Here is a 14797-nt window from a genome sequence, read left to right as displayed (position 1 = left end):
CGATGGTCCCGGCCACCCCTCCAATCATCATTCCGATAATATTGCCATGTAATTGCGCGACCTCACAATGATCCCCGGTGTACATGAACGCCTGGCTGGATGCGCACCTGCAACACAACAGCATTCAATAAGTGCCCGCATGTTATAGTACAATAATAAATAATCTCTAAAATAAAAAATTTTACTTTGCAAATAATCTTAACAATGCTGATTTCTGTACAGAGCAAAAGTTACGGTCTCCATGGTAACAGACTACAAACATATCCTGTGCAGTCTAATCCACAATCATAATCTTTTCCATCTACTGCCTACATTAGCCAGAAGTAAACAGATGGAAAACAGAGTAATATATGACTACCGGATTAGAATACACAGGGTCTGTTGGTAGTCTGTAACCATGGAGACACAAGTCTGAACAGGAGCCTTAGACACATTGCATTAAGGCCAAAACATCCACATAGCAACTACTATGAAGCCCAGGAGCTTGAGAATCCATAGGGCACATGCGAGCTTAATCACCCTGCGGTGAAATACAGGTAGGACGGGGTGCTGGTATCAGCATTTTTAATATATATTAAACCCTCTTGTTTGGTCTTCACAGACACAGTAGAAAGGAAATCAAGCAATGTCACACATGGCCTCTGGTGAATTTGGGTGATGGACTCAGTAATGTCTTATGAGGACAAGATTATCTGAAATTACTTTAAGCAAGTATCAAGGACTACAGTTAAGATTTTCACCATTGGATGAAGGTTTCTTGGGGACAACAGATGAAATTATTCTGAGGATCTACCCTGGATGCATCATATAGGTTCTAATATGTTATTTATGTATCACCTCAAAAGACATAGACCTTAATGGTGTTCAATGGCTCCAACATTCGCTTCAAATGAGGTGGTCTTCTGGTAGACCTTTTGGGTCTTGTCATATTGTGTCACAAGAGGATCCTCAGATACACTGATGGGACAGTCTGACCTTGTAGAGCATCCTTTTAATGGTGCATAGACCCATCAGGGTTGGACTGACCACATTGGGTATACATTGAATTTCCAAATCATGGATATTTTAAGCCCTGGCCCAGGAGCATCTCCAAATGACAACACTAGCATAAACCAAGGCCGTATGGCAAGAAAGATCTTTAAGTCAGATACAGCAGCTTATTTGTATCATGGTTATTGGGGCTGGAGAGGGGTCTGGACCATTATTGTTAAGCTGTAAGACCACCACCATGGAAGAGGTAATAGGGGCCCTATTGGTTGAACAGAATTTTACATCATAACTTCCTAAACTGACTCAAGGACTCCACACAATTTAAGAACTTCAAAGAAAATGTCTCACTTGTATAGTCATCACCACTGAGGTCTATAACAAACAATGAGATTCCATCTCTTCCACCTCTTACAAGCTACAACTATGATCTATTGTACCTGCAGCTTGCTCCGTTTGTCTCCATCACACAGACTCCTCCATTTAGACACAGGCTGTCATCGCACTGGGCTTGCAATGGTTGGAACTCATATTTATCCCCGAGGTTCTCCAAAGAACGCTTCTGCCTCTCATGCATTTCATCTTCCTCCACTGTAGCCAAAGCTGGCCGGACAGGAACTTCTGTCTTTATAAGGTGTGTGAGATCTGTAGGACAGAGAGGAAGCATACGTATTGAACATACACCCTGAGGGAACCCAATGTTCACACATCAAAGAGCAATCTACAAGTTCCACCATGACTGTGGGTCACCCACCATAACAGTGAATCAGTCACGCTCACCTCCAGCTATAGATACCCCAAAGGCAGTTTGTATGCCACAGATGCCCCATAGGTGGACAAGCAGATTATTTTCAGTCATTTGGACAACTAACATATTAGGATACAGAACATTTTCCACTACTGTAGGAACTGTAACTTGACCATAGGACACACTAGGGTATATTTTTCTCTAGTATCTAGAACTTTGGGGAATGTAGAGCAAATTGTGCCAAGTTTATCAGGATGTGGCATTTAGCATAATATATCTGATGTAGCTTGCTAGACATAAAATGCATTTTTTCCTCCTTCCGAGATTTTTTAACTGATGACCTAGCCTCTGGATAGGTCATCACTATCTGATCGGTGGGGGTCCGACACCTGGATCCCCTGCCAATCAGCTGTTTGAGAAGGCACTTGAGCTGTGCTCGCAGTAGTGGCGCGGTCTTTTCTATGCTCTCCAAGCACAGCGCTGTACATGGTATAGTGGCTGTACTTGGTATTGCGCTCAGCCCCTTTCACTTGAGCTGCTCCTAGGCCACGTGACAGATGACATCACCTGACCTAGGCTAAGCTGAGAAGGCCACGGTGCTACTGCGAGCGTCAGTGCCTTCTCAAACAGATCAGATACTGATAACCTAACCAGAGGATAGGTCGTCAGTTAAAAAAATCCCAGAAAACTCTTTTAACGCTAGTGTACATGGTTAATTTGGGACTCACCATGTACACCACCTTTTGGGCAAAAGTTATGACACAATTCCAAAGATTCCCCTAATATCTATTATTCCGAATGAATTTGCCAGCAAAAGTAAAATTGCTTGACCTGGTAACTTCCACAAATTCCCCTCCCTGAATGGTGGGAGTGCATAGTCTTGTATTCCCAGTGGATTCCCCAAAAATTATAATTGTTATTTCTGTACACATGATGGCCCAAACTTTTAGATTATGAGTTTATTTAACCCACATGGTGTACACTGCAAAAAAGAAAAAGAAAAGAAAACAAAAACAATTCTAGAATCTCAGTTTTTGTTCAATAAAAAGTGATCATATAGTCATATGTAACCTAACGTTGTACCAAATAAATTCACAATTCTCCCCACAAAAAAACAAGCCCTACCAGCTGCCTCAAAGAAAAGACAAAATTAGAAAAAGTTATGAATTTTGAAATGCATGGAGGAAAAATAAATGCAAAAAGTTTGAGTGGGCGTTAATGAGTCAACGTGGCTTTGCAAGCCTTGAAAATGAAAGGTCCATGTGCCCTGGAAGCAATAAAAAAAAAAACAAAAAAAAAAACAAAGTAAATTATTATGTGCAAACGAGTCGTAAATATATTATCATTTAAACCAGAGCACACCAGAATTACAGTTAGCCAGAAATATCATAGTGGCTCAGGTTGTAGGAGAAATCTGGCACATCTATAGATTGCTTGTCTAAAAATTTGATAATTTTCTTCGGCAGAAATATTTTTGGGTGCAAAAAGGCTTTTTAGACCATACTTTTTTCCTGCTAAGCCACACACCCTTGTTGAGCATAGCAAAAAAAACTGTCTTATAGACTAAGCCACATTGGTTGGGCTGAAACATTGCGTTTGGGGTGAAAAAATAGGGTCCACCACCATTTCACGACATTTGGTGTGTTGCCTTATTTTTCCAATATAGTGTCTAATAGACTAGCTATGACTTACTGTGCCGAATTGCACCAAACTATACCAACAGAGGGGTAGTTAATAGTGAATCTGGGCCAATGTACTAGTTTTGCCAGGAGTGCTCCTTTAAAAGGGGTTGTGCAACTAAAAGCACTTATCCTCTTTCCAGAGGAGAGAAGAAAAGTGTTTGATTACTGGGGTCTGACCACTGGAACCCCAGCGATTAAAATACAGTGTCCACAAGTGTCGTCAAAATATCCCATGAGAACGGAGCTGTGGTATGTGTCCACCTCTTCATTCACTTCTACTGAACTGCTGCGAGCACTGTAATCAGCACTTCCACAGAATCTAGGGTCCGACATGTGTGCACACCACCGCTCCACCCACATTTGGCAGTTTAGAAGAACTTTCAGGCCCCCGTTCTCGTGATCTCTTGGGGTCCCAGTGGTCAGACCCCCAGCAATCAAACACATCCCCTGTTCACAAGTTATTAGTAGCACAACCCTTTTAACTGAATAATCAGCTTACCGGCTTGAGCACAGACTGCCAAATCAGAGGGCTAGAGTCCCGGCACCCCCGCTGATGAGCTGTTTTAGGAAGCCGCACAGTGCCGTATATTGCAGACCGCCCATGCTTGATATTGAAGCTCAGCCCCATTGATCAAAATCGGACTGAGTTGCATCTAGGCCATCTGACCAATGTAGAGTGAGGTCACTGGCCTAGGAAGAGGCTTAAGTGCTCAAGGAGTACTATGGCCTCTATTGATCATTAATATAAATTCCCAGATAACCCCTTTCCCCTTTTTTTTCTCTCTTTTTGAGACATACTGTTCTATCCTTAGATAATGAATTAAAATAAATGCATACCCACAAAATCCACAAACAAGATCAGATCATCATTTTTCAGAAAACTCCTGCGCTGTAAGTTAAAGTGAGAGATAAAAGTTGCCCAGCCAAAGTCTGCGGTCCTGTTGCAGTTGCAAGAAGGATCCCACGGGCCGGTTTTAGACGGTCTCTCCCATCGAGAAATGTTCAAAGCTATCGAGAAGGAAAGAAGAGACTTGTCAGAGAAGACCTGCCATTGTACATAGGTTTTTTGGCCTATATACTAACAAAAGTGCAACGCCGAACATGATCACAAAATCAGGACCTGCAGCAATCAGATGTAATCTGTGGGGAAACCTGGTATTAAGCATTTAATTTCCCTGCAGCGCCACCACAGGATAAATAAAGCATTACACGCTGCCCATTCAAATCAGTGGGTTCCATCTAGTGCAAACAGAAACGTCCTCCAAACCAAGAGACGCACTCTGTAAGGCTAGTTTCACACTGGCGTTAAAACCATCTTGCAGGCTGTTTCGGCAGATGAACAGCCTGCCGGAGTTCATTGTATCTAGCATATCTGGATATTGCCTTTCCCAGCTAGAACCCATTAACTATAATGGGAAATGGAGGGGATCCGGCCTTAGTGCCAGGATTCGGCTGGACAAAAAATGCTGCAAGCACTGTATTTTGTCCAGCTGAATCCCGGCAATAATGCTGGAAACAGGCTGGGTCCTCATCTAGTCCCATTACAGTCATTGGGGCCTGGAAGTGCTCCGGCAGTTTTCAACTATGCTGGATGCCATGAACTCCAACAGGCTGTTCCTCTGCCTGCCAGATGGTTTTAACGTTGGTGTGAAACTAGCCTAATGCAAACAAGCCATGTCCTTCAGAGCAAGAGATGCTCTGCGTAACCACTCTCCAGTCTAGCAAGGGAACCACCTCTATTAAATCTGGTTGTCTAACAAAGTGAAGAAAAACAGGTTTTGTAAACTAGAAAATTGTGTGAAATGAACACAAAAATTCAGAACTATAGACTGAGTTGTAGTAACTAGCGTCAGGCAGCTGCTGCCAAGACAAATGAAATAATGGCATGCATAAAAATGAATTACAGATGTACACACATAGGGGGTCATTTATTAAGACTGGAGTTTTAGACGCTGGACTTAATACCCCTTGTGCTGGCGGTAGATCCGCCGAAGTTGTGTAGAGGCACCAGTCAGTCAAAATCTATGCCAGCTTCCTTGCTGACGTGGATTTAGAACATTTTATAGGCCTAAAACAGGCATATAAAATGATAAATGAGATGGGCCTGGTGGCCTGCCCATGCCATGCCCACTGTTTTAGACCTGGCGTGAGCAGGGAAAAATCGCAGATTGCTGAAAACTGGCGTTAATCAGTTAGAAAATGACCCCCATACTCTGTATGGAGGCTGTAGCGATTTCAGAGGCTGGTGACTTTATGAATAAAAGGGGGCAGGTTGATTGCAGTATTAGGAAAGTTTATGTAGTTCATACAAAAGATCTCTTGCCATGTAAAGATAATTTACCGAGATACAAAGGTATGTCTGATGATCCTTTCATGACAAGTTCAGAGGTCATACCAAGGAGGTATCCACTATGTCTACATAAAAGAAGGCTTAGAAGCATAAGATCAGAGTAGGAAATACAACCCTGGGGACAATGATGCAATATCAACATGTAGATATACTTTACAAAGCACCGACTACTTACAAGCTATTATGTGACTTGGTAAAGTTGTGAAGCTTCGGGTAGAAGTCATCCTTAGTTTGATATCTGGGTCTTGATCCAACAGCTTTATAATAACCTGGCGGTTTAAGACCGGCCACTGCAAGACTGAATCATCTTCTCCACTGCACAGGTGAAACGAGATCCCGGTGTACCCGACGTAAGATGATGTGTTTTGCCCATGAGGATACAGACCAATACCAAATCTGTAACCTTCAGAGCTAGTGAAACAAGGACTGACAACCCGATCTCCTTTGGCAGTTGTAGCCAGGATCTGTTTGAAGTTGCGGATGGTCCACACAGAATTGGGGCAGGGTAGTTCTGATAGAGTGATGTCGTCAATAAGAATACCGCCACTGGTGGTGCCATCAGCGCCTTGAACACCTTGGAACACATAGCGGAATTTTCTATCTGCGTTCAGGGTCACATGTGCGATCTTCCAGTTCTTGTCGCCGTCAGCTGAAATGGGTCACAGATGTGAGAGTTCAGTCATCTGACTACATCATGCCGAGCTTGGTCAGCTGCACTACTGCATCAAAGTTTAATCATCTTTATTTAAGAATTCATATTAACAAGAACACTTAAAAAAAAAAACATATAAAATAACAACTTAATAGCCATTTATATTAAAGTATTCTGGCAATAAATTATTTTTTCTCTTTTTCCACTTTATTGTTGGTTTAATACTCATTTTCCCACCACTATCTCGTCCTTCCCCATGACCCAAAAAAAAAATGAGAAAAGGAGGGTATATATATATAGAAAGAGGGGGGAGACTCACACTCGTTACTCCACTTTCCCCACAACTCATAGAATTTTTCCTTCTTCTTCTAAGATCGTATATGTAGCTTTTCACAAGCCAATGAGCATTTTACCAAGCTTTCCCACATTTTTATCGTCGGAGATCTTTTGTTTACCCATTGCTTTACTATTCATCTTCTGGCTTGAAATAAGAGTTTAGCTGCTATTTCTTGGGATCTGGCCTCAATATCGCCCAAAACACAAATATTTAAAGTTTTTTGGATTTTGATCTTATGATAAGTCCAAATTTGGGTAATAACTTCATTTGAGAACTTTTGTAAACATTGACATTCCCATAATAAATGTATGTCATCTACTCCCTCTTCCCCACATTTAAGGCATTTAAAAACCTTATTTTTATACCATTTCATCAATTTGGCTAGGGAACAATATAATCTATGTACCACATAAAACTGCGTCAATCTATGGGCTGGATTAGGGGATTTCAGCATATACTCTACTCCAGTCTTCAAGAGTCATTGGTGCTATCCTCTCATTTATTTACTTCTCCTCTATTCCCCAGTTTACTTCTGCTTTGCTGTATTAAAATATTATAAATCCTAGTTATTCTTCCTCTCCCCATTGTCAGTCCACTAGTTTTTCTCAGTGGTTGTGGGAGGGCTTTAATTTCTTTCCTATTACGTGAACACGATTTAATGGCATACCTTAATTGGATATAGTAGAAGAACTCTTCATCTTGAATACCATATTTATCTTTCAGTTCTTGGAACCCCATTAAATCACCATTTTTTTAATATTTGACCTAACTTATATCCCTAAGATTTGCCATGGTGTTTTACATATTGTCATTAGTCCTTCCAGGAACAAATTGTTCCACAGCAAAGTTTCTTCATGTATCTCAATATCTTCCCAAAGGGATTTAACCAAGTTCCATGTATTATATATATTAATCTTTAGTTTGGGAGCTTTTAAATTGTCCCTGTAGATGGAGGCCCGCATCTAATGCTTGAAATATCCCTCTTATACTCGTATTTCTGTCCAGTGATCTTATAGATGAAACATATAGCCTGGTATTGCCCCAATCCAGGCAATTTTTGAGCTGACTCTTGAGGGCGTATAATTTTAAATCTGGTATGTTAAGGCCACCTTCGTCCTCTGCCAACTGTAGAAGTTGTAGTCTCATCCTTGGCCTACGCCCTCTCCAGATCAGCTCACTGAGTAAACTCTCCGAAGCCTTATAGATCTACTTTGCTATTTCTATCGGGGCGTTTCAAAATTCTTAAATCATCATAGGAAGTAAACACATTTTTATCGATGAAATTCTGCCTGCCATAGAAAGAGGTAACTTTCTCCAGATCTGCATCTTAGCTCTAACTTTGTTTATTAAAGGCAATATATTTAACTTTATAAAGTTTTGGGGATTTCTTGATATATTAATGCCTAAGTACTTAACACTTTCATCAGTTTTTTTAATCTCTAAAACCCCAGAAACATGATCTGTTAATAGGTCCAAAGGAATACAAGCAGATTTACTCCAGTTTATTTTTAATCCTGCCAGTCTTCCATATGTCTCAAACAGGGTTTGATTACTCGTGCCAAAGAATCATGAGTTCCCAGAAACATCAAAAAACATCATCAAATCATCTGCATACATTGAGATCTTTTCTTCATGATTTCCATATTTAAACCCCCACTATCGCCTTATCTTGTCTAATCAAAGAGGCCAACGGTTCCATAACGATAGGAAACAGGAGAGGGGATAATGACACCTCTCTGAATTTCAATGGGATCTGTCCTTACTCTATTTCAACAATACTAGCCTTTATTTTGGTATATTAAAGTTTTATCCAAAAGATAACATTTTCTCCAAACCCCATTTTTTTAATGTGGCTAACATAAATGGCCATTCCACTGTATCGAAGGCTTTTGATGCACCCATTGAGATAATTAATCTCTGGTCACTAATGGTTCTTGTTATCTGCATATTTAGAAAACATCTAATATTATCTAATGTACTTTTCCCAGGCATGAACCCTGTTTGACCTTCATGAATAATTGCTGTTATAACTCTTTTTAATCTGTTCACTAAAACCCTCGATAGAAGTTTATTATCGGTATTTATAAGAGATATAGGATGATAAGAGTTCAATAACTTGGGTTTTTTGTCAGGCTTCAATATTAATGTTATCAATGCTTCACGTAGTGAATCTGGGAATATACTGCTCTCCTTTGAAGCGTTCCACATATCAAGCAGCTTAGGGGATAACACTTCCCTAAACATATCATATATTTCAAAGGGAATACCATCTAGCCCCGGGGATTTATTCTTGACTATACTATACTATTAAGGGACCTGTTAATTTCCTCCACGCTAATTTCAGCATCCAGTTCCTGTCAGGGCCATGGTCATGGTCGTGACTCTTGAACCGCAAGCTGTTGCCTGCGGTTTGTATTTAGGTATTCAACCACAGGTGAGGGCCGCTAGTGTGCTGCCTCACTTGTGGTTGCTGTGGGCAACAAGTTATTTTGGTATTGTCGCAGTAGAGCAGCCTGAGCTGTTGCTAGGCAGCTTGCTGCAATCCGCATGCAGTTGCACTGGGCAACTTGGTTTGTATGTGTGCACTTTCCTTGTCTGGTGTGCACAGGGTTTATTTGTGTGTATTCCCCTTTAAGTTGCTGTCTTCCCTTCCCTGGTGTTGGAAGGGTTAATTCCCTTCTGTGTGTGTGAACACTGGGTGTGTCTCTATGTGGGTGTGACTACTTGGGCCTATAAAGCCTCAGTGCATAGTGCAGTTCAGAGGGGTGCTTCAGCCATGCTTTGCTGGAGACACTCTCCTGGTATTTCCATCTGCCAGTGGGGGCCACCCTTGTGGTCATAAAATTATTGTTTTATATTTGTATACACGATGTTCTGTTGATGTTTTCCTTTGTGATGTTATGCGCCTATGGATCTGGGTTCCTGTGTGTTTGTGTGTGTGCTGTGTCCACTGGTGTTTGGGTGTGGACACTTGCTGTATTGCATGGGATCCAGTCTGTGTGTCTGTGGCAGGTAGGTGTGGAAGTGCTTTTTATCCTCCTGCCATATCCATAGGCCGTTTATGTTCTCTTCCCTTTGCAGGTTGGCTAGTGAGACTCCTGTTCCTCCGTGCCTAGGAAGAACAGGTCGTCTTACCCTGCTCCTTGTTCCAGGGCAATCCTGAGGGCTAGCAGGGACCCCAAGGCATCCGGTGTATTAGTCCTCCCACCTTCAGGGTTGACTCATATGGTTAGGAGTCAGGGTCAGTTTAGAGATGCGATAGGAGGTGACCTGCTCCCTAATACTGTCGTCCTGGCATCGCACGGCTGAGGGTTTTCCCCATCCTCAGCTGTGACAGTTCCTTTCTCTGTTCTTCTGATAGACTTTTAATTTCCATAGCATCCAGGAACTGATTAATCTCTTCCATTCCCTCAACTAATCTGCTGTTATATATACCCTCAAAGTATTCTCTCAATAGATGCATCTTGCCCATTTGATCTGTAATTACTTGCCCATATCCATTCTCTAAGTGAGAGATGTAATTAACACCCTTCTTGGCCAAGATAATAGAGGAAAGTCTCTTTCCCGGCAGATGACCTATTATAAATTGTCCCTCTACATTATCAAGCTGTTGTTGTTCAGCTATCAGATATAGCTTGTTTTTATATCTAGTCTGTGCATCATGCCATTTCTGATAATTATATTCCATAGGGTTCTCAACATATTCCCTTTCACATTTACTAGCTTCTGTTTCTAACTCACTCAGATGTTTATTTCTCTTTTTTTATATACACTCACCTAAAGAATTATTAGGAACACCATACTAATCCGATGTTGGACCCCCTTTTGCCTTCAGAACTGCCTTAATTTTACGTGGCATTGATTCAACAAGGTGCTGATAGCATTCTTTAGAAATGTTGGCCCATATTGATAGGATAGCATCTTGCAGTTGATGGAGATTTGAGTGATGCACATCCAGGACACGAAGCTCCCGTTCCACCACATCCCAAAGATGCTCTGTTGGGTTGAGATCTGGTGACTGTGGGGGCCATTTTAGTACAGTGAACTCATTGTCATGTTCCAGAAACCAATTTGAAATGATTCGAGCTTTGTGACATTGTGCATTATCCTGCTGGAAGTAGCCATCAGAGGATGGGTACATGGTGGTCATGAAGAGATGGACATGGTCAGAAACAATGCTCAGGTAGCCCGTGGCATTTAAACGATGGCCAATTGGCACTAAGGGGCCTAAAGTGTGCCCAGAAAACATCCCCCACACCATTGCACCACCACCACCAGCCTGCACAGTGGTAACAAGGCATGACGGATACATGTTCTCATTTTGTTTACGCCAAATTCGGACTGAATGTCTCAACAGAAATCGAGACTCATCAGACCAGGCAACATTTTTCCAGTCTTCAACAGTCCAATTTTGGTGAGCTCGTGCAAATTGTAGCCTCTTTTTCCTATTTCTAGTGGAGATGAGTGGTACCCGGTGGGGTCTTCTGCTGTTGTAGCCCACCTTTCTTTCCCATTCTGACATTCAGTTTGGAGTTCAGGAGATTGTCTTGACCAGGACCACAACCCTACATGCATTGAAGCAACTGCCATGTGATTGGTTGACTAGATAATCGCATTAATGAGAAATAGAACAGGTGTTCCTAATAATTCTTTAGGTGAGTGTATATATATATATATATGGAAGAATGTTTCATAAGGATCCCCCTTATATAGGCTTTGCCGGCTTCCCAAATTATCTTTTCATCTGCTGATCCTTCATTCACTCTGAAGCATTCCCTAATTTCCTTTAATATTTCCTCTTGTGTCTCTCTCTTTTATCTATCCACCCTATCGTCATTTTAAACCGTACCCCCCTTCCCATCTCTTCTTCCTTTATATTCCCCATTAATGAACAGTGATCTGACACACCTCTTTGTGTGTATTTAGCTCTGTCAATCTCGTACATCGCTTTCTTATTTACCATCGCTATATCAATTTATGATAACACTTTGTGAGTTTTAGAAAAACATGAAAATCGTTTTGCTCTAGGGTTTTACAATCTCCAAACAATCCACCCATTCTAATTCTTCTATGATATTTTTCAATTTAGATTTAACGTGCAACACCTTATTCCCTCCCATTCTGCATCTATCTTTACTTTCATCCATAACAATATTAAAGTCCCTAACAACTAAAAGTGCTCTATTACTTCTACTTATTGAAAACTCGTGAATTTTAATCAATACTTCCATAGTAAATGGGGAGAGATATAAATGCTGGCAATTATCCAGGGTTTACCTTCCAATATGCTGTCTATTTTTACATATCGCCCCTCCTTACCCGTTAATACTTCGTTCACTTTTATTTTATCATTTTTATGGATTATATTAGCCCATAGAGGAGATCTCTTATCGAAGTTCAGTACAAAGACTTCCCAAAAAGTTTTCCACGTGTCTCCACCCTCCACTTGGCTGGATACATATTATGGAGTACATGGAGTACATTAAGGATCTGTTGATTATACAGCGAACAACAAAGGGGAGACTATGTCTACGCTCCATGCACAGGATATTTCCCCAACTTTGAGCTTCTAGGAAGCTACTGCCCCTTAAATATTACACTGTCCTGCACCAGGGGGCATATGGGCAGATATTTTGGGAACTAGGACCAGGGTTTAGGCTGTAAGATCTCCACATATAGCATTTATCAACTTAGCCCACCATCCGCAGTGATACATTATCACCCTGCCCAGTACTTCTCTGGATCTAGCCACGGCTCTCAGGCGACTGTCCTTAAAGCGGTTTTCAGAGGCAATGACAAATGGAGTCTGCAAACACCTTGCCAGGGACCCACGTGTCTTTACGCTACACTGCACTGCTTCCTCTTGAGACAGTATTCAGAGGAAGTCACAGGAGGGTTCTGCAAACACCTTGCCGGGGATGCATGTGTCTCTCCTCCTTCTCCGATCCACGACACCTCTTCCAGGCCGCCTCCACTTTGTCTGGTCATGCCAGAACTTCACATGCCACTTTCCACAATCGCTCTCCTCCACCGCTCCACCACACCACAACTAGCACCACTCACATGGTCACCGGGGGAGGAGGAGAACAAGGAGACCGATAGGTAAGAGAAATGGGAGAGTTGTTCACAGCCCCATCGAGAATGCCTTACAAGCCGAATTTCTCCTTGGTGCGCATTTCTCTGCGCCCCAAACACACTCCAGCATTGAACCGAGGACAGGGAGGGAGCAGCGCACGTTATTTCCTGCGTTGACTCCCATGCTCCTCCTCCTTCTTACTACTGCATCAAAGTTAATTCAAAATCAAATTTCCTGCCTTCCACCCTAGGACCAAGTCTACTCAAATTTTCCATAAAATTAAATTACTATACCATGAATGGTGTGGATTTTCTTCAGCCTCCTAACTTCTCCAGTGCCATCATCTAGACGGAGCCAGATGGTCATTCTATCCTGGGCGCTTCCATCTATCTTGTAAAAAAATTCCAGACACTGCTCAGTCCGTTTAGGATACAGAATGCGGGACTCTAGGACAGCGGTGCGGCCGGCGGTTCCAGTGGAGGTATTAAAATGCATAAAATAGCCTGAATCTGTAAAATAATTTAAAACAAATATATTTCAGTGCATAATATAAAAAAACATCTGAGAAGAAAATATTTGCTATTGATTTATTGGTCTTTTTATGACTATTATTAATTTGCACTACCGCTTTTAAAGGGTTATTAATTGATTGTCTATACCTAAGATAGGTCACCTATGTAGGGTTCAGACCCAATGGACCCCAATCAATCAGCAAAATAATGGGCCACAACACTCCAGTGTGGTTTTGTCTGGTATTACAGTTCACCCAATATAACAGGTTCCAGCCATTAGAATATGAAGAAAGGTCGTTGATCCAGGGAGTAGTTCTAATTGTCTGATTAAAGTCGGGAAGGAAGTTCTTTCCCTTTAAATAGAGAAAATTGTCTTCTACCTCATGTGTTGTTTTTTTTGGCCTTCCTCTGGATCAACTTTGCAGGTAATAGGCTTAACTGGATGGATATCTTTTTTTCAGCCTTACAAACTAAGTTACTTTGTAAGTGCATGAGTGTGAGCAAGAGTACCAGGCATAGCCACCAGATAAATGGGTCACATCCTCTTCATCCTCTGAACAGCAGGGGTCACCGAGGTGCCCAGTTAATGATGCACTGATCCAAATTTACAGATGCGTACAGGATCATCAAGGAACAATGGGAAGAGGAGTCCCAAGTCCCTGTACAAAAGGAACGGCAGGTCAAGCATGCACACTGCCAGTTCATTTACTCTCTATGCTCAACATTCATGCGGAGACACGGAATGCCCGTTCTCTTGATCAATAGAGGTCCCAATGGTTGAACCTGGACCAATCAGATATATATCCCCTAAACACACACATTACATATATATATATATATATATGTATATATACACTGACCAAAAATATAAACACAACACTTTCGGTTCTGCTCCCATTTTGCATGAGCTGAACTCAAAGATCTTAAACATTTTCTACATACACAAAAGACCCATTACTCTTAAATATTGTTCACAAATCTGTCTAAATCTGTGTTAGTGAGCACTTCTCCTTTGCCGAGATAATCCATCCCACCTCACAGGTGTGGCATATCAAGGTGCTGATTATACAGCATGAATATCTGTTCTTGATACATTTCCTGGTGATTGAGTGCCTGTTAATCTACATTCAAATTTTTCCACATATACAGACTGAGGGGCAGTCTGATAACAGTGCACCTAAATCTAGAAGCCAAAGCGGGAGAGCCACTATAATCATTTATCATACTCCTATCACTTTTCACAGTGGTCTATGTTTAAGAGCGAAAAGTGAGATTAGACCTGGATTATAGCTCATTTACTATGTGCGACTTTTGCAAAGGTCGCAAACCAAGCCAGGCAAGCCCCGTTCTACTTTTACACCTAAAGGTGTAAACCATTCACATCACATATGTATATTATTAAGATGCACCAGTTCATAAATTTGGTGTAGGCACACAAAGCAAAATCAGACTT

The 14797-nt window shown here is 41.5% G+C and overlaps 1 protein-coding gene across 1 annotated transcript in view; it reads right to left on the bottom strand.

The window, feature by feature from the left end:
• MEP1A (meprin A subunit alpha) overlaps window positions 1-14797 on the bottom strand; it is a 43630-nt gene that overhangs the window by 211 nt on the left and 28622 nt on the right. Inside the window, exons 10-14 of the mRNA XM_044291633.1 lie at window positions 13126-13341; window positions 5943-6416; window positions 4255-4425; window positions 1428-1632; window positions 1-107 (exon numbers count right to left, since the gene is read on the bottom strand). Of these exons, the coding sequence (XP_044147568.1) occupies window positions 1-107; window positions 1428-1632; window positions 4255-4425; window positions 5943-6416; window positions 13126-13341 (1173 nt within the window). The remainder of the gene's footprint in view (window positions 108-1427; window positions 1633-4254; window positions 4426-5942; window positions 6417-13125; window positions 13342-14797) is intronic.

Source organism: Bufo gargarizans, chromosome 4 (genome assembly GCF_014858855.1).
Source record: "Bufo gargarizans isolate SCDJY-AF-19 chromosome 4, ASM1485885v1, whole genome shotgun sequence".
Classification (NCBI taxonomy): Eukaryota; Metazoa; Chordata; class Amphibia; order Anura; family Bufonidae; genus Bufo; species Bufo gargarizans.
The sequence above is the reverse complement of the archived record's forward strand: the minus strand, read 5'-3'. Positions and strand labels throughout refer to the sequence as shown.